The 17,849-nt window shown below is 52.5% G+C and overlaps 6 protein-coding genes across 6 annotated transcripts; 4 read left to right on the plus strand and 2 right to left on the minus strand.

Annotated features, from left to right (window-relative positions):
- Positions 1 to 470: 470 nt before the first annotated feature.
- Positions 471 to 3,467, minus strand: PRP16 (DEAH-box RNA helicase prp16; the record flags this gene model as incomplete). Its single annotated transcript, XM_062907953.1, has 1 exon — positions 471 to 3,467. The coding sequence occupies one exon, from the start codon at positions 3,465 to 3,467 to the stop codon at positions 471 to 473; it is 2,997 nt and encodes a 998-aa protein (XP_062770923.1).
- A 195-nt stretch (positions 3,468 to 3,662) lies between these two features.
- PWP1 (rRNA-processing protein) lies at positions 3,663 to 5,534 on the plus strand. The gene is made up of 2 exons (XM_062907952.1): positions 3,663 to 3,976; positions 4,030 to 5,534. The coding sequence occupies exons 1-2, from the start codon at positions 3,744 to 3,746 to the stop codon at positions 5,432 to 5,434; spliced, it is 1,638 nt and encodes a 545-aa protein (XP_062770924.1). The 5' UTR covers positions 3,663 to 3,743; the 3' UTR covers positions 5,435 to 5,534.
- Positions 5,535 to 9,041: 3,507 nt separating this feature from the next.
- On the plus strand, positions 9,042 to 10,013 carry QC763_113660 (uncharacterized protein; the record flags this gene model as incomplete). Its single annotated transcript, XM_062907951.1, has 1 exon — positions 9,042 to 10,013. One exon carries the CDS (start codon positions 9,042 to 9,044, stop codon positions 10,011 to 10,013), a length of 972 nt encoding a protein of 323 aa, XP_062770925.1.
- A 1,774-nt stretch (positions 10,014 to 11,787) lies between these two features.
- Positions 11,788 to 13,318, plus strand: QC763_113650 (uncharacterized protein; the record flags this gene model as incomplete). Its single annotated transcript, XM_062907950.1, has 3 exons — positions 11,788 to 12,308; positions 12,359 to 12,759; positions 12,820 to 13,318. The coding sequence occupies 3 exons, from the start codon at positions 11,788 to 11,790 to the stop codon at positions 13,101 to 13,103; spliced, it is 1,206 nt and encodes a 401-aa protein (XP_062770926.1). The 3' UTR covers positions 13,104 to 13,318.
- Positions 13,319 to 14,087: 769 nt separating this feature from the next.
- Positions 14,088 to 16,324, plus strand: QC763_113640 (uncharacterized protein; the record flags this gene model as incomplete). The annotated part of the gene is made up of 2 exons (XM_062907949.1): positions 14,088 to 15,322; positions 15,381 to 16,324. Exons 1-2 carry the CDS (start codon positions 14,815 to 14,817, stop codon positions 16,322 to 16,324), a joined length of 1,452 nt encoding a protein of 483 aa, XP_062770927.1. The 5' UTR covers positions 14,088 to 14,814.
- A 343-nt stretch (positions 16,325 to 16,667) lies between these two features.
- Positions 16,668 to 17,752, minus strand: TVP23 (Golgi apparatus membrane protein tvp23). The gene is made up of 3 exons (XM_062907948.1): positions 17,514 to 17,752; positions 17,125 to 17,454; positions 16,668 to 17,061 (listed from the first exon to the last, which is right to left on the minus strand). Exons 1-3 carry the CDS (start codon positions 17,602 to 17,604, stop codon positions 16,907 to 16,909), a joined length of 576 nt encoding a protein of 191 aa, XP_062770928.1. The 5' UTR covers positions 17,605 to 17,752; the 3' UTR covers positions 16,668 to 16,906.
- Between the last annotated feature and the right edge of the window lie 97 nt (positions 17,753 to 17,849).

Below are 17,849 nucleotides of genomic sequence, written 5' to 3' on the forward strand. Positions count from 1 at the left end.
GGAGGATACTTTTTGGAACAAACTGGGTTGATGATACCTTGGTATGTTTGGTTTTTGGCTGGTCTTACTCTCTTTCCTTCCTTTCCTGGGAGGCATGGATCTGGTGGATGATTGAACGAGATGATGAAATGAGAATGGAGTGATGAGGAATAAATGGCATTTAGGAGGTGGAGGTGGAGGGGGATATATACGTACGGGCGGGTTTGTTGCCTTGTCTTTTTCCATGTCTTTTTTTTTTCCATTTTTTGGATTTTATGATGTTTTCTTTTTTGGTAGTTTGAGCTTTTGTTCTTGATGCTTATGATGCTTATGAAATGTCAAAAAAATGGATGGATTAAAAGTGCTTTTGGTATTTTCCACGCTTGTGATGATGGTGATTTTCATGCTATGTAAATGCGCCTGTATACCTTCCCTCCTTTATGCCAACCACCTTTCCACTTCTCACAAATCATTTCCGGGTATCGTTGCTCTTAAAACCCCCTCCCAGCCCTCTTCCTCACGGGCTTCACCACCACCCCCGACGTGACCGTCTTTTTATCTTTACTCTTCCCCGCCGGACCAGCCTTCTTCACCAGCTTCAGCTCCTCCTCGGCCTGCACCTCCTCCTCATGCCTCTTTTTATCCGCCGCCATCTGCGCCTCAATCTCCATCTTTTTGTTAAACTCGGTCTCCGTGATCCTCTTCTCCCTAGCCGAATACCCCTTCTCCTTGACCGAATAAAACACCCCGCCCAGCTCGGCCAGCCAGTGAGGGTCCACCGACGTGACCGTAGACATGTACTCCTTCGACGTCAGGATCAGCTCATGATAAATAACATAATCCGGCAAGAACCCCAGCCCATAAAGCGCGCTCGTCGGGTGGAGCTGGACCGTCACCGACGTTCGCAAATTAATGTACTCGCCTATGCCCTTGACTTTGGCCGCCTGATGGTAATACCCCGAGCAGATGCACTTCCGGATCACGTCCCAGTCCGTCCCGCAGCTCACCATTTCAATCTGCTGCATCTTCATGATATCCAGCAGCTGGTCCCGGACCTCTTTCGCGCGGCGGAGGGACTTGGAGTGCAAAAAGTGCTGGACGCACCACCGGTCGCTGTACCCGTTTGCTTTCCACTGCGTGTAGACGTGGAGATAGGTCAGGTGGTCTGATTCTGGCACGAAGAACTTCTCCCGTGCGGCGTCGGATTCCTCCTGGCGTTCTTTAGGTCGGAAGAAGACGTTGGGGACGGAGAGCATCGAGACGATGGTGACCATCTCTTCGCTGCAGCCATATTGCTCCGACATGATCAGAAGTTTGGCGAGGGAGGGGTCCATGGGGAAGGCGTTCATCTTCCGCCCCAGGTCGGTCAGCTCGCCGAGGTTGTCCAGGGCTCCCAGCGCCCACAGGTCGAACAAGGAGGTCGTGATGGTGTCTTGGGGTGGGGGGTCCATAAAGTCAAAGTCGAGCAGGTCTTTGACGCCGAGGGACTTGAGGAGCAAGACTGTGTTGCTCAGGTTGGTTCTTTGAATCTCGGGGATTGTGGAGATGTACATATCGTCTTTGAAGGCCTTTTCGGTGAAAAGACGGTAGGCCTGTCCGGGGCCGGTTCGCCCGGCACGACCGGAACGCTGCGATGCGTTTGCTTGCGAGATGGGGGTGATTTGTAGCGTGTCCATACCCATTCGTGGGTTGTACACTTTGAGCTTCGAGTACCCTGCGTCAACCACATACATGATACCATCGACCGTCAAACTGGTCTCGGCAATGTTGGTGGCCACGATACATTTCCGAACACCCGGGGCCGCTCGGTCGAAAATCTTGGCCTGCAAATCTGCCGGCATTTGACTGTAAATAGGGAGGATGCTGAGCTTTGGAGGATCGTTGAGCGCATCCAGGCGTTCACGGACAAGCTCACACGTTACCTCGATATCTTCCTGGCCCGTCATGAATACCAGAATATCGCCTGCTGGTTTGCCCACATGAATCGCCAGGACCTGCTGCACGGCCGCATCCACGTAGTCCTCAACAGGTGACCGGTGAAACATGACATCAACGGGGAATGTTCGACCTGGGATCGTGAACTCGGGAGCTCCGCCGTAAAAGTCGGAGAAGCGTTTGGAGTTCATCGTGGCCGAAGTCACGATCAGTTTCAGATCGCGGCGTCTCTGAAGAATCTTTTTGAACAAGCCCATGAGAACGTCGGTATTGAGCGCTCTTTCGTGGGCTTCATCCATGATGACGCACGAGTATCGATCAAGGTCCGGCTCATTCAGAGATTCTCGAAGCAACACACCATCTGTCATGTACTTGATAACGGTCTCTTTGCTGGTGCAGTCCTCGAAACGAATCGCATAGCCCACTGTACTCCCGAGTTTTACTTCCATTTCCTCAGCCACACGTTTGGCAACACTCATTGCTGCTACTCTTCGGGGCTGTGTGCACCCAATCATACCAACCTTGCCGTAGCCATCTTCATACAGAAACTGGGCCAGCTGTGTCGTTTTGCCAGAGCCTGTTTCTCCGACCACAATGACCACTTGGTTGTCTCGAATTACCCGCAGCAAATCTTCGCGAACAGCAAACGCTGGAAGATACTCCCGCTGTTCTTTCAAGGATTTGCTTTGACTGAAGTTGCTTGCGCCCTCCGATTTCTTCATATGTTCGCTGAATTTGTTCGAGTTTTGCGCCTTTCCAGATTCCTCACTCGCGATGGGAAGGGCGCTGTCGGTGTCCTCTTCTTTCACCCCCATCAAGTTACCCAGCGCAGTTCCTGCCACGTTTGTTGCCTCCTGAGCCTGTTTTGCGCGTTCTCTCTGCGTGCGCCTTTCCTTCACAACGCGACTCCCTTTCCTGCTGAAGACAGCCATATCACTTTGGGCATCTCGAACGGCAGGAATGGGCTCCAATTGCTTCGTAAAGACAGTTCGTCCGTCCAAGAACGGCGGTCGTAGGTCATGCACGAGAAGATGAACGCGGGTCCCTTCTTGGTCGTCCTCAAAATCGCGTCCCATATCTCTCCGTTGCGCCACACCGGATGTGAGCATTCTGTTGGTCTCCCACGCATCAACATCCTTTTGTTTCTGCAACTGTCGCGCGTTCATGCCGCCGCGCGAAAAGTTGGCGACCTTTTTCTCTATCAAGGCGGCCTCCCTTTCCTGCGCTGCCCAGCCTGCCTCATCGCCGAATGGATTATGGGTGTCGTCGCCAAACGTGTGTCCACCCAAGTCATCGTCACCACCATACCAATCGCGGTCGAGAGCGTTGATGGCATCTTGGTCGTCGACGCCCTCTTCTGGGCCGTCAAACTCTCGTTGCTTTGGTGTGGATGCGCCAGCCAATCTTGGGCCGGCGCGCGGTGTAGAGCTTCTCGAGTTGAAGCGGTTTTGGGGGCGGGATGGGATGTCGCTGAATCGATCGTCGTTGCGCAGTGGGTTGAAGTCCAGCTTCCTCCGCTTGTTCGAGCGGTCATCTTCGTAGTCACGGCCCATATCTACTGTTATTAACAAAAATGTATGCTGGATGGAAGTTGTTTCGTTGACTTTAGCGTTCAAGCTTTCCACAGGTTGAGTTGACGTGCAACGAATTGCAGAGCTCTCCAAGAACCCCTGTCCCACCACCACAGCACAAGTTCCCGATAAGATAAGCCCCGCTGTCGGTCCCACTAAAAGTTGAACTGAGGAAATCCAACTTGTGAAATTTTGCGCCAGCAACATTTGTGACCACTCCAGCATCATCTTCCCAGGTCGTTGACTGCAGCTTTCGCCATGGCGTCTATGATTACTACTACTGCCTGGGTGCCCCGGGGCTTTGCGGCACCGTTCCCCAACAAGTACAAGTTTGACGAGGAAGAATATGAGCGCATCGCTGCTCTCGCCAAGCTGCAGCTTGATGATGCCGAGGAGGATCTGGCCGAAGCACAAGAGGCCGAGAAGAAGGGGTCAGAAAAGTCCGACAAGAAGAAGGCTGAAAGGGAAACCAAGGATGATAACACTTCAGAGTATGTGCCCCTGGGATTTCATGGGTGTGCACTTTCTAACAGTTTGAATTTAGCATCGAGATCGACGATGATCTGAAAGAATACGACCTCGAGCACTACGACGACACAGATGAGGAGGCCGGCGAGGGGCAGTCCATGGGCATGTTCGGCAATGTCAAGTCGCTCGCTTACTACGAATCGAACAAGGAGGACCCGTACATCACACTTGACCCTGGCGCTGACGAGGACGACGAAGAGCGTGAGGATCTGCAAATTCTGGCTACCGATAACCTTCTGCTCGCCGCCAAGATCGAGGACGAACTTGCCCACCTTGAGGTCTATGTCTACGAAGATGCTGCCGATAATCTCTACGTACATCACGATATCATGCTTCCTGCGATTCCACTGTGCGTCGAGTGGCTGGACTGCCCAGTAAACAAAGCCGGTGTCGATAAGGACTCGGCCGCCAACTTTGTCGCTATTGGGACATTCGACCCCGATATCGAGATCTGGGACTTGGATACCATCGACTGCATGTACCCAAACGCTATTCTGGGACAGGGCGCCAATCCCGAGGAGGAAACAAAAAAAAAGAAGAAAAAGAAGTCGAAGAAGGCCAATGATGAATACCACGTTGATGCTGTGCTGGCGCTTGCTGCAAACAGGAAACATCGCAACCTCCTTGCTTCAGGTTCAGCAGACAAGACCATCAAGCTCTGGGATCTTCACACAGCCAAGTGCGCCAAGTCGTACAGCTACCATACCGACAAGGTCTGCTCGCTCGCCTGGCACGGCGTTGAGTCCACGGTGCTGTTGAGTGGCAGTTATGATCGCACAGCTGCCATTGCCGACATGCGCGCGCCTGGGGAGCAGCCCATGAGAGTCGGTGTAGAAAGCGACATCGAGACTGTCAGGTGGGATCCTCATGACCCCAACTTCTTCTATGTGTCGACTGAGAACGGTATTGTCCATTACTTCGACGCCCGCAAGGCCACCAAGGATCCTTCCGCCAGCAGCTCCGTCTGGAAGCTCCAGGCCCACGACCAGTCTGTTTCATCCTTTGATCTGAACCCGGTCATTCCAGGGTTCATGGTGACTGGTTCGACCGACAAGACCGTCAAGATTTGGGACATCACCGCTGCAGGTCCATCGCTTGTTGTCTCTCGCGATTTTGACGTTGGCAAGGTCTTCTCGACGGCTTTCGCCCCTGACCGTGAGGTCGCCTTCAGAGTTTCCATTGCCGGCAGCAATGGCAACGTCTCTGTATGGGACACCAGCACCAACGCCGGCGTCCGCAAGGCCTTTGCTCAAAAGGTGCCAAATCTTCCCACTCGGGAGGATGGTGCTGAAGACAGGCTGGTTGCGGTCAACAATGATGAGGAGGAGGAGAGCAGCAGTGATGAGGGCGAGGAAGATGATGAGGATGATGATTCTGAGGAGGATTCGGATGAGGACGGAGACTCCATGGACGAGGATTAAGGTGGCCGGGAGTAGCTGAAGGATACCCATCTTGTCATACTATTGATAAATTCCGAGCCAATTTATGACTGTGTTAAGTGATCCGTGAGATCCTTAAGAACCCATAACCAGGAGTCTTGTCCCAGGCCTAAGACTTGCGGAGGAAAATGACGATACGCTGCATGTGCCGACTTCAAGCTAACGGATGCAGACAGGTGCTAAGACCACTACCTCAGAAGTAAGAAAGTGTCTTTGGACATGAAGCTGACCGTCAGCCTTGCAGCATCATGTTTTGAAGATGCAAGCCGCACGTTTTTTTTCCTCGACAACACGGACACGGAGCGACACATGTTTCGTGAGCGGAGCATGTTTATGCTGATGGCTCGGCGATCAACGATCCCCCGGGATCGGCAAATCTTCCTAGCGATAGCATTGACAAGAGTGGGCTGGAGCTCTGATCAATCTTGACGGCGGCTTTCCTCAGTCCAAATTTAGTCCATGGACGTTTGAGGCTCAGAGCCCATGGGCGTTTTGGGCAGACAGTTTCATATCACGAGAAGCTATCCCAGGCTGGTGGTAAGATGTTTGCTCATGCTTCACGTAACTACCAACAGCCCAAACAAGTGTTGACAAACCTTGGCGATGGATTTGTACAAGCAGCAGGCATCTCGGGCGTTGTCTTACACCGCGGCATGAACACGCAAGTGGGATGCGCCGGCCCCTCCGTCAAGCACTAACGACTCCAGTTCTTGGAAGCGGCCGGTGAGCTCTGAGTCTTCCAGAACAGAACAAACTGTTGAGCTGGTGAAGCTCTGGGCACCAAGGCTGTTCGTCACCCAGGTCCACGCCAAGTACTAGATCAGCCAATCAGAGCTCACCGTCATCTTAAACACACAAGAGCCGTCTAAAATCTTCAAAATACCAAAGTCAACAGCCTTTTTTCGAGCAAGTAAATCGATCTTTCTCAATCCGAATAGCGATTTTATACTATATGCGCTTCTCTCCGAGTTTAAACCGTCTTTTTACGTTTAAAACCGATAAAGTTACAACTCTTGGCCTTCGAAAGTGTGCAAGTGTTTGATAACTTGTTAGTGGGGACCATCGACCTAGATAACGACCACTGGGCACCAAAGTCCACAGCACATCGAGGAAACCCACACGCACGCACTTCGAGCAGATCCCAAGGAAGCCCAGGCGCTTGGTTAGGCTTTTGGTTGTCAATCTGGAGCTGGCTGACGAACTGACAAGAGAACCTGACAGGCTGACTGCAACACTGTCACTGGTGATTGATCGAAGAGAACCGAACCATCAGCCGCGCGGTTGGGCGCGCATCTCACACAGCAGGTGAGGAGTGTTGAAGAAGTCCCCTGTGCTCAGGAAGTTTCATCGAGAATGGAAGGGGAATAGAGAACATTGGGCCAATCAGATGGCATGAATCAACATCTTAGCTTCGTTTCAAATGCAGGAACGGGGTTGATCTTCAGCGCTCGAGTGGAGGGACACCAGTGCCATGCCCTGGCGCAAAAGAAATGTTCGGGGGGTGAGGTTCTTCACCCCTGACACAAAAGAACCCACGGACGGTGATGCGCCTTGGACCAATCAGCGCTTGAAGATAGACTGCGGGATGCGCAAAACCCCCGAGCACATCACGCATCCCTCTGTTGCTTTTTGCTCCCTCAGAGTGGGCCTCGGAAACAAGAATCGACTGCTTTTTGGTACATTGCTGTAGAAGTAGCACCAGAGTGTGCTATTTTGGAACAGCGTGGACGGGCGGCCTGCAAGGACAACTGTCAAACACGCATTTCTGAACTGTGGTTGATGGAGGGGGGAGAATCCAACATGCAGGAACAAGCGACCCCGCGCAGGAGCAAACTCAGATGACCCTTGTCCCGGGCCCTTCATTGCCCAATCAAAGCGGGCTGCGATGCCAGCGTCAAGTGACTTGCAGCAGCGCCAACCAGAACTGGTAACTGGCATCTTGTCGCTTCGACTGGCCTCAACGGTCTTGATTATCCCTCGTTTTCTTTTGATCGGGGCTCAACATTCAAACATACGCATGAATTCTCGCTGGAAGTGTACACAACAGCGGGAACCATTCATATATTGATTGGGGCATGTCGTCCTCCTTTGCCACGGTCCGGAGCATCGAGCTCAGAAAGGGGATGCACACTCCGGTCACCATGAGGTCAATCGAACCAATGGCATCCCAGGGCAGCCCTCCAAGCAGGGATCAGGTTTTAACCATGGGCGGCGGGCTTGTGCGGTCTCCCCTTGCTGGGAAACGGCGCGCGACCAGCAGGCCAACCCAGCAAATCACCGGCCGTCCTAAATTCAGGATGTCACGGTCTCTTCTGCTCCGTACACTCTGCCGGCCCGGTTGAGAGGGCCAGAAGAGGCTTTTTCCACTGGGTGAAGAAGTGCCAACTGCCACTCTGAGCTGTCTGGCCGGGAGGGGGACCGGGAAAGAGCGCATTGGTATTGCTACGCAGAGGGTGACATAATCTCCTGCGTGATCCATCGTACCGGTACTTTGTGATCTGCAATGCGCAAGCAAAAAAGCATTGCGCCACTCCCCCGTGCCCGTTTCCCCATGGGTTTGCCTTCACCTTCGATGTGCGTTCGCGGCTCGTCCTTTATTGTTGTGCCTCCCCCCTCCAGGCTCACACCCTGCTTTTCTACCTTCAGTCATTCTGTAGACCCTTTGCGTCCCATCGCTCCTTGACGGACCAAAAAACTTTGACATCCTCAGAGATCCCCATCGCCGGCTCGCTTGGATACTCGAGGACACTTACACATTCCTTTTTTTACAAGACATTTCTTGCAGGACATTCATCCATCGCCCAACTCGCGCCGGTACACATCGCCCCCGAGATATTTCACTTCAGTTCTACACACTTCCTCGACATCACACAAAGGGCCTAAATCAGTCTGTCGTTACTTACCCAACATCACACGTGGACAACAAACACATTGCGTCGCCCTGCCTTTGTTGAAAACTTGAAGCCCCATCGAGGAGCCACGTTCCTTCTCGACTTGTTCTATTCAAACACGGCCTGGATCGCCGATTCTCCATTGTGCTGGATATAGCTACAACTTCCTTGTCAGGACACATCCATCTAGGATTCTCAGGTGTTTTGATCTCTACTTTGACCCGAAACCGCCCATTTCGCCGTGTATCGTCACCCGGACTCACTTCGGCTGCTTTGATAGGGTCACGGAGCCGAGCGTTGTAACCCTGGGATAGGAAGTTTGCAGAGAAAAACGGGCACAAGCTCTTCCTGGCGCAACGTCACACGCAAAACCGAATCACAGGACCATCTATCATTTGAGACCTCGTTCGCAAAACTACGCAATTGTTCAGGGAAGAGTGTTTGTTAGGATCTGGAAGCGGGGCGTCTCTTCTCATCTTTCTTTCCATCACTCAACGCCTTTCTGCCACGAGCTTTACCCCTCAGGGCAGAAAGTCAAGTTTGACTCCTGGTCTTGGCCATTACCTACTATTTTTAGCCACCTGTCTGGTTGCTTTGAGTACGTTTATCTGGCTTGTTGAAGCCGAAGCAGGAAGGTGTCTAATATCGATCGATATAGATCGTTTTTCAGCTGAACAACCCCCTACACAACCGGCAAGATGTCTATCGCCAGGGCCTTCACGACCCGGCGGGTCAAGCAAAGCCTCCAGACATCTGACCTCAACGGTTCACCACAACAGAGGAGTCCAAAGGGGTCGCTGGGATCTATTCGGCACAAGATCTCCAGTCCTGTCGAGCTGATTCACACCACCAACATGCTTTCTTATAACGCCCCAGATCTTCATCCTCTATCAGCCTCGTCGACAGGCTCGCACAGCAGATCTGATGACGATATGTCCGACAGTGCGCTCACCAACGGAACCACACCACCTACTAGCCCCGATGTTGAATCATCGCCAAAGAGGACGATGCAAAAGAGGGTGATGTCGCCAGAACCGAATCATCTCTCCGCTTACTTTACAACCCCCGGTCAACCAATCGAGAAGCCATCCCTTCAAAAGGCAGCACCCATCATCCCACAACGGGCGCCCTCTCACTCCAAAAAGTCGCCAGCTGAGGTTGCCCGGCAAAGGTCAGCTTCCGGGGTATCACAACGTTCTCAAGCATCAACAAACGCCAGCTACACTTTCTCTCGGTCCTCCTCCACCAGCACAGCCACCACCGCTACCTCGCAGAGTTCACTTCCCCTACACATGCAGCAGCACAGGTCAAAGAATTCAGCTGCCGCCGCCGCCGCTGCTGACTTTGTCCGGATGGCCGCGCCACCTCTCACACACCGATATTACCCAGCACAACCACAACCCCAGCGACAACATAGAAAGGAGGTTTCCGTCTCTCAACATCCGTTCGGCCAGGAGCTCGCCCAGGTGTCGGAGATTGCGGAGGAGTATGGCCTCAAGGAGCAGATGAACGTGGTGGACGTGGAAGAGAAGGAGATGGTGGCCAAGGGGCTCAAAAAGTTCAATGCGAATGACTACCTGGGGGAGATTCAGGGGTTGTTTGCCAACTTTTTTGGGGACGAGTCTGAGCCTGCGGTGCCAGCCAGCATGGCGGTTGCAGCTTGGATTTGAGGCCACATCTTTCGATTTTGGACAAAGCTTCTTCTCTCTTGTGTACACATTTTTATCGCTTTCTTGTAGCCATTGAGGCTGTGCCTACTACGCCTGTAGGGATTAGGGAAACTGGGAATACCAATGGTTGGTTGGGTTTGGGGTGGGAAAATTTGGGGTTTTGGCATGGGACCAAAACTTGAAAAAGGGCTCGTTGTCTTGAGTAGGGGCAGTGTACATATTGGGGAGGCAAGGGGTTGATTTCCTTCTTTGGTTTTTTGCAGAGATTTACATCATCACAGGAGAGGTGGACTACACCTTTATTCCTTCTCTTAAAAGATGTAGTTGAGTTGGTTGGTTTGGTTTGGTTTTTGGCTGTTGGAAGTTTTTGCTATTGAGATTCCCCCTATATTTTTCTTCACTTTCGTTCTAGTGGTAGGAGAAACGAGAATGGTTGTGGATGTTGAATATTATCTCCATTTGGAAGAAGTTTTTTGTTATTGCTTTGCATAAGGTGTTTGCTTGGTGAGGTGAGATAAGGTATGCGTAAGTTTGTCGCAGGCTGGGTTGGGCCGGCCGGGGAGGATGATGACCCGACCAATGTCTGCCGCCACCACCTACCATCCCAAGATGAACGGGCTGGCCTTGTCGCTCGGTCAAGGAATTTGGTTGACAGAGGGGATATCAAAATAGAAAAATGGGAGTACCCGTCGGGTCAGGTATGCACACACAAACATTTTCTAGATGCATCGGGGAGCGTGGTGGCTGGCTGGTTGGATTTCTGGCTGGATGAGGGATGTTGTGTAAGTGTGTGTGTGGGGGGGATGATCTATCGCGAGAATTCTGCATGCAAGACGGGGGAAATGGTAGAAATAGTATGTAGGGTGGTGAGAACGTTGTGAAGAGGATGGGGAGAGGTTGTTATCCGATCTGATCGGAGCTGATCATCAGTGGTTGTGATATTGTTGTTGACTACCTTGGACATGGCACAGCATGCTCTAGTTGGTGTTGGCAGGCGGGTGGCCCTTTACACTGCAGAGGGTAAGTCTGAAAGGGCGGCTTGCAGAGGGCTGAAACTCGGATTGTCGATGGCATGTGCGGTTGATGAGAGATGGGCAGTGGTGGGTCTGTGCCCGTAGTGTCCCGATGTGGAGGCATCAGATCATTTTGTGTTACTGTGATGATCTCCGGTCACGGACGCCTCGTTGCTGATGATCGTTTCAGGAGCGGTAATTCCCTTCTGTTGTCTTGAGTGAAGTTATCGCCTGAAAAGCCACTGGAAGTGAACCCAATCTCAAGTCCGATCTTGGACATATCTCATGACCGCCCTACCGCTTCAGCCCACCTGTACAAGCAGCCCGGGATGGAGGTTGACCAAAAAGTCCGATCATGTCGATCACCTGTTACCCGTGTCGCTTGCCGGCCTCGGGTCGGGGTAGTGGGCTCGGGATTGAGGTGGGGCTAGCCGTCGTGGGTAGACCCGCCGTGCCTCCCCGGAAATGAGTGGGGCCGGCCGGCCGGTGTTTATGACCCGGACCGGGCTGCCGGGTCGGTGTTTGTCAACTGTGGTGTTGGGACCGTGGTAGTTTGTTGACCTGGTATTTGACCGTGGGATTTTGGAGGTGGAGCTGAGTAGTTGTCAACACTACCATAGGTGTTGATCATCAGCGCGGTCTTGACAGAATGAACTTGAAGGTTGGAAGTTGTCGGTGGACCCTAACCCTGAAATTAAATCTCTCGCCTGGAGCGAGCGCTAACTGGGTTAGGGTTATTTTCTGATAAGATAGGCTTAGCAATGCACCTTGCTGGACAAGCAGCTTTCGCCGCGCAGCCACACCATTGCATCACACTAGGTAATCATCAAATCATCATGGCAACAACAAGCCCCGAAGCTACGTCCGAACCGCAAGTCGTCTTCAAGGCCGGGAAAAAGAGAAAAGCGTACCGCCAACGAGTCGAAGAACCTGAAAGCGCGAACGCTGATAGCCAGCATGCGATCGAGCCAACCCCAGAAAACCCCCCAGCGGTAGCAGGCAATGGCGCGCAAACAACAGCTGCTGAACAGGACGAAGAGAAAGGCCTCTCCGTCGCCGAGGTACTCAAATTACGAAACTCGCGAAAGCACAAGTTCGGTGGCGTTGGCTTCCGCGCAAGGCCCGGACAGTCGACACATGGCGATGACGACGGCAGCGTCCCCGAGGAGCAAAGCCTGGTTCTCCACGGCAGTGCCGAGACGGAAGCAGAACCCTTCGGCGGAATCACACAACGGTTCGCGCCCCAGACAGGTCTGGCTGGCGATCTAGTCAACAAGCATATGTGAGTCTCCCTTTGGATACACCAAGCGACCCAGAGGCTGATCAAGCAAGGGAGGAATATGTAGAATCTGCATTGGCTAGACGAAAGCGGCAGGCCGCGGAGCTCACAGTACAGCACGAAAGCCTCAATGCTGGCGCATCATCAGCAAATGCGGCCAACTCAGATCCGAGCACTTTGCCTTTCAGTGGCCCACAGGTGGATTCGCAGCGAGCTTTACAAGGCAAGCTTATGGAGATTGACCTGGGTGATGAAGCTCGCGAGCGCAACATCGAGATGACGGAGCGCGCTCGAAAGCGATTACAAGGGCAGATCGACGAGGAAGATGAGAATGAGGGCCGAAGGAAGACCCGCCTTGGCCCAGATGGGAAGCCATGGCGTGGCCGGAGGCGCAGAGGAAGCGAAGATATCAAGCGAGACCAGCTCGTGGAGGAGTTTTTGAGCGAGAACAAGCGTAGGTGGACTATGAACTCACGCTTTCAGCCTGTAAGGATTTTAGCTAACCTCCTCGCAGTCGATATCTACGATGTACCTTCGGCAGAAACTCCCAGTGCGGCTGACCTGGGAGACGGAGATGACTACGCAGCAGATGATCGCATCGCTGAAGAATTCCGCCGTGATTTCATGAACGCCATGGCACAGAGACATCGAAAGAAACGAGTAGCTCAGCCCGCTGCTAAGCCTGGCGCCAGCCGAACAGAAGAGGTCCTCAAAGGGCCGAAGTTGGGTGGCAGTCGAAATGCAAGAGCAGCCATGCGGGAGATATTACTCAAAGAGCAGGCCACGAAGCGAAGGTGAAATGGGTTTCTCTAGGCGCGCAGCCTTGCAGGGGGATGAGGCTTGGGGTCTTGAGGAATGCACTTACAACATGCAAATGCGAAGTCGAGGCTCAAGACTCTCGCACTTAAGCAAAATTTTCGGATTTCCTCCGTTTCGGGCCAGTACACCACTAAATGCTGACAGCCCTATGGTACCCTGGGGGTTAGATAGCCAGGAGTTTTCTTACTCACACAACGCTTTTAAAAATACATGCGATGCTCAAGATTGTCGGTGTAAGTTGGCTTGGGAGCTGAATTCCATATAGGCAGGACAATTGATTAATCCACCACGTGTTTTCTGCAATTAAGGGTCACCGAACGGCTCTAGACTTTCTAGATCAGGATATGTTTGAAAGCGGCCAAGGCCATGCCAGGCGACTATACTAACGCATTTCACGATCATCGGCCCCCATTCGTTGGAGTCGCTCTCATTTGACAGGATCAGCGACAAGACGCAGCTCAGCCCCATGCTTGCTGACACCCCGCCGCCCCCCGCCTTGGGCTACAGGGAAATAACAGAAGAGACAGAGAAAAATGATTCCACGAACTGCCTGGAAACGCCTGATGGAGTGGCGTGGATTTCCCCCCTCTTGGTTACGAGCAAACTCGCACTGTCACACAGCTTCTCAAACACAGCTTACACCACAGGCAGAGCATCACCTCAGAAACTTGCTATTCGTCTTATCAGTCTGGGACACTGCTTTCTTACTCAGTCACTGTATGCACGCGCCTAAGTCAGGGTGTCAGCGGGAACCGTCCCGCTCCAAAGTATGGATATCGCGTTGCTATATTGGGCTTTCTTGTCAAAAAAGAGTCACTATCGGCTGGGTAAGCGGTTGGCCAGCTGCAGCTTGATCAAGGCAATTTAGGTGTATCGTTGCAACCACAAATCTGTCTCTTTGCATTCTTTTCTAGTGGTTATGTACGAAAAAGTCTGGTGAATGCGACGTCAACGACGGGGAGAGAGATATTGGAGTGTTGCCACAGTAGGAGAGGAGGCGAAGGGACTTGGTTTGGTTGAACGGACAGAGTTGCACCGTTGCGGCGTCGCTTTTTCGTTTCACACACACAGCAAGTTTAGTTAAAGTGGTGGTGTGCTTGTTGCCTTTGGATTTTCGAGGAGGGGGAGGGGGAAGGAGGATCTCTCAATCTGATAGGAGCAAGTCACTCAGAAACCGGCACAGTGCGGTTCTTCTTTTGAGGCATATCGATGGATCGGTGGTTGAGTGGGACGCTCAAACCGAAAAGGGCGTTTTCTGGTTGGTGAAAAAAAAACATCTTTTTGTCTGCGCCTCTCAGCCCTTTGGCTATGCACAGGGGGGGTGGTTGGACTGCGCGCAATCCTTTTCATCTTTCTCAACTGGGGGGTCACAAGAGAGAGAGGGAGCGCTTGGGCGGTTTGGGTCTGGCTCGGGGTCTTGTGCGGGATTGGTGCTTACTCGGAGCCTTGCACAATCTCTCTCTGTCTGGCAGCACGGCTTACCTCTTTTTTACTCTTTTCAACGAAAGGGAATTGACGACAGCATCAATTACGCATCGGAATTTGGTGCCCAGAAGACGCGCGGGCGGACAACCGAACTCGACGACGACGAAGATATCGGCCATGAGATTGTCAACTTGAAAGGGACGATTGACTCGGGTATCACGAACGGCAAACTATTCTGGACGAGTCCAGAAACCGACAAAGGATAATGAGGATACCGATGAGCCGGGCCTGGATGGCCGTCACATACACTGTGCTTGGATTAGCGAATGGGCAAGATCGTGGGCAAGATGCCGCTTCACCTATAAATACTGGAGTTGGGAAAGCCAATGAATCTGTACTATTCGACCCCTTGAAATTCAACGGCAATTATAACCCTGAGGCGGCCATATTCTTGGTCACAGGGAGTATGCCTGGGACCACTTTCACCTGGAGGAGTCAAAACTACGAGGTTGTCAACAAGATCGCGCTCTGGCAAAGTAGCGAGGACAACAGCGCCATGAGTGGTATGAGCCCACCACAGGAGATTACTTTTGTGGCAGTCGTATACGAGAACCCCCCAGAACAGCCGTCCGGACAGTTTCCTGAGGTGACAACGTCAACAAACACGCTTAACCTTATGATGAAGCCCACAGTTCCATCACCAACGCCTGGGGCCCCAGGTGTGAGACGACGCCAACCTCCCCAGTCCGATGGTTGCAGCAAATTAATTTCAGGTATGTGCTGCCACCTGTTACTGATCCAGTTGGGAAATGATATTAAGAATGGATATAGCCCGACAGAACGGCCCTGGCGGTTCCCTCATGTTTGACCCGAATGAGCTTAGAGCAAAGTGTGACAAGGTGTTCAAGCCAGGTTTTCCACTCTACTTTGTGGCCAGTTGGATGGACAATGGTCAATATCGCAAGAGTTATAGCAGAGCCTTTACAGTGGTTTATCATGAAGAGGGATATGCGGTCGCCTCCACCAACCCTCTATTCAAAGATACAAACCCTTATATTCAGATGGGAAGCGATGACGGGACTGATGTACCAGAAGCCCCTTCGGCAACCTCAACCCCTCTGGGTGGCGGCTCCATACCGACCAACGGCGACCCAGCCGCCTTGAGCCCAGCCCCAAAGAGTGGACTTGAGCTGGGAGCCATCATCGGCATCGCCGTCGGCTGCGGTCTAGCAGGTCTCCTCGCCGTCCTAGGAATCATCTGGTTCGTCGTCCGCCGCCGCCAACAAAAGCAGAACCTCCACCCCACCGGCTCCTTCAACTCTGACCACCGCGGCGACGACCTCATGGCCGAGAAAGAAGCCCACACCGGCGTCAACGTAGACGCCTCACCAAACTCGCCTTACTCCGACGACGGTCACCCCAACGGTACCTACCCAACAGACACCGCCGTCACAACAATAGCCGCGCCAGCAGCGGCAGCTTCTCCTCACTTTCAAGACCAATCCTGTTCTTACACACCATACTCTGACCGAGCAGGAGCCGCAGCCGGAATTACCACCACCACACCAAGCATCCGAACGGAATCTCTTGCCCAAAACGACGACGGGGCCCATGCCAACGTTCCAAGCCCAATACCAGGGCGGGCGACACCACGGGGTCTAACCACACCATACGCCCACTTGGTAGAGGAAGGAATGACGGATGATGAAATCAGGAGGTTGGAAGAGGAGGAAAGGCAGCTGGACGCTGCGATTGAACAAGCAGGGAGACGATAAAGAAACAAGACGGAGAAAGGGAAAGGGCGCCAGCGGCGTTAAAGGTTGCATGATATCGAATTAGCCAGTCTCGTATTGATTCTTCTGTCCCAACTTCACCTCTGCAGTCATTCTGGCATAAAACTTGGGACCACAGTATAATTAAACATGGTGCGAAAACAGGGGTTTGGGGGTGTGTTTTGCATAGCATCGCGCGTCATTCGTTCAAAGAGACTTGTGAGAGATCATTATCCATCATCAGTCAGGTCGAACTATGACAAACCATATGTCTTCTTTCAAAGTATGATACCCTGTGGCTCTCCATCACAATTACCAAATTACATAACCTCGATAACTCTGATGCTGAGTTTCAAACAACATGATTCGATTTTCCTTCGCCCGGCCCAGAAGCTAGATACGCTCCCAACCTGAACTTTATAATACCAAAGGAAACATAACAAAACGGCCATGCTAGCCCAAGTTTCCTCAAAAACGCCAATGCCTACGCCCCTGTAATCATACACTTCCCGCATTCCAAACTTGTAAGATGGCTTCCTATACTAAACCCTCTTCTCTTGAACCACCCCCACCCAACATAAACCATCATCTCGTAAAGAACCTCCCCACCATATTACTCGCAATGCTCCCCGCCAAATTCCCACCATTAAACGCGCTCCCCGCAATATTCGACGCCTGGCTAAACTTGTCGCACCTCGAAAAAGCAAGCGAGTTCGTGATCGTCAACACAAGTGCAATAGCTACCACCAAACCGTCAGCACCTTCCACTCCCTCAACCACTCATTATCAAAGGTTATACTCACCAACAAGCGGCAACCAGATAAACTTGAAACTAAACACCGCCACCACCGCCAGCGCGATCCAAAACAGCGGCTGGGCGTAAATCGCAATCCAAAAGAACCTACTGTCCGTCGCGTTGATCACCTTTGTCCCCGGCTCGCTGCTCTCAAACACCCAGTGAGAGTCCCCAGTCGACGGGTCGACTTCGTTCCACCAGCGGAGGCCGACCAAGCGGCGGCCGGCGATGTTTTTGAGGTAGTAAAAGTCGGCGGCGAGGAGGAGGATGGTGATGATGAAGATCATGACGAGGTTGTCGGTGAAGAGGAGGCCGAAGAGGTAGACTAATAAGCTCGCTGGGGGAAGGGGAATCAGTGAATGCGACGGGGTTGGTAGGAAGAGGGGAAAAACTTACAGACTCGGAAGCCTAGGAATGTGAGGAGGGTTATTGGGTGGGAGGATAATCGCCAGCTCAGGGAGCCTGGTGCTGGTTGGGTTTGTTCCATCTTTTCATTCGTATGCGTCTGGTATGTTCAAGCTGGTGTGCGCCGTGCGTGTGTGGTGGATGGTGATGATTGATAGCTATCTTTTTTGGTGGTGGTGGTGTCTTTGGAGCTGTTGCTTACATTGGCTCAGGTGTTGTTAGTGCGCATTACGGAGTACGTGGTGCATCAACGGGGGTCTAGGCTCCTGAACAGAATTGGCAGCTGTGAGGGACGGGTTTGGCAGCTGGTGAAACGGCTTACATCGA

The sequence above is a fragment of the Podospora pseudopauciseta genome, chromosome 1 (genome assembly GCF_035222475.1).
Source record: "Podospora pseudopauciseta strain CBS 411.78 chromosome 1, whole genome shotgun sequence".
Taxonomy (NCBI): domain Eukaryota; kingdom Fungi; phylum Ascomycota; class Sordariomycetes; order Sordariales; family Podosporaceae; genus Podospora; species Podospora pseudopauciseta.

Bases quoted from the DNA above. Each gene is read 5' to 3' on its own strand.
- PWP1 (XM_062907952.1), top strand. From the start codon at position 3,744: ATGGCGTCTATGATTACTACTACTGCCTGGGTGCCCCGGGGCTTTGCG. The intron at 3,977-4,029 runs GTATGTGCCCCT...GTTTGAATTTAG, and splicing joins AAGGATGATAACACTTCAGA to CATCGAGATCGACGATGATC.
- TVP23 (XM_062907948.1), bottom strand. From the start codon at position 17,604: ATGGAACAAACCCAACCAGCACCAGGCTCCCTGAGCTGGCGATTATCC. The intron at 17,455-17,513 runs GTAAGTTTTTCC...CCCTTCCCCCAG, and splicing joins ATTCCTAGGCTTCCGAGTCT to CGAGCTTATTAGTCTACCTC. The intron at 17,062-17,124 runs GTGAGTATAACC...GTTTGGTGGTAG, and splicing joins TATCTGGTTGCCGCTTGTTG to CTATTGCACTTGTGTTGACG.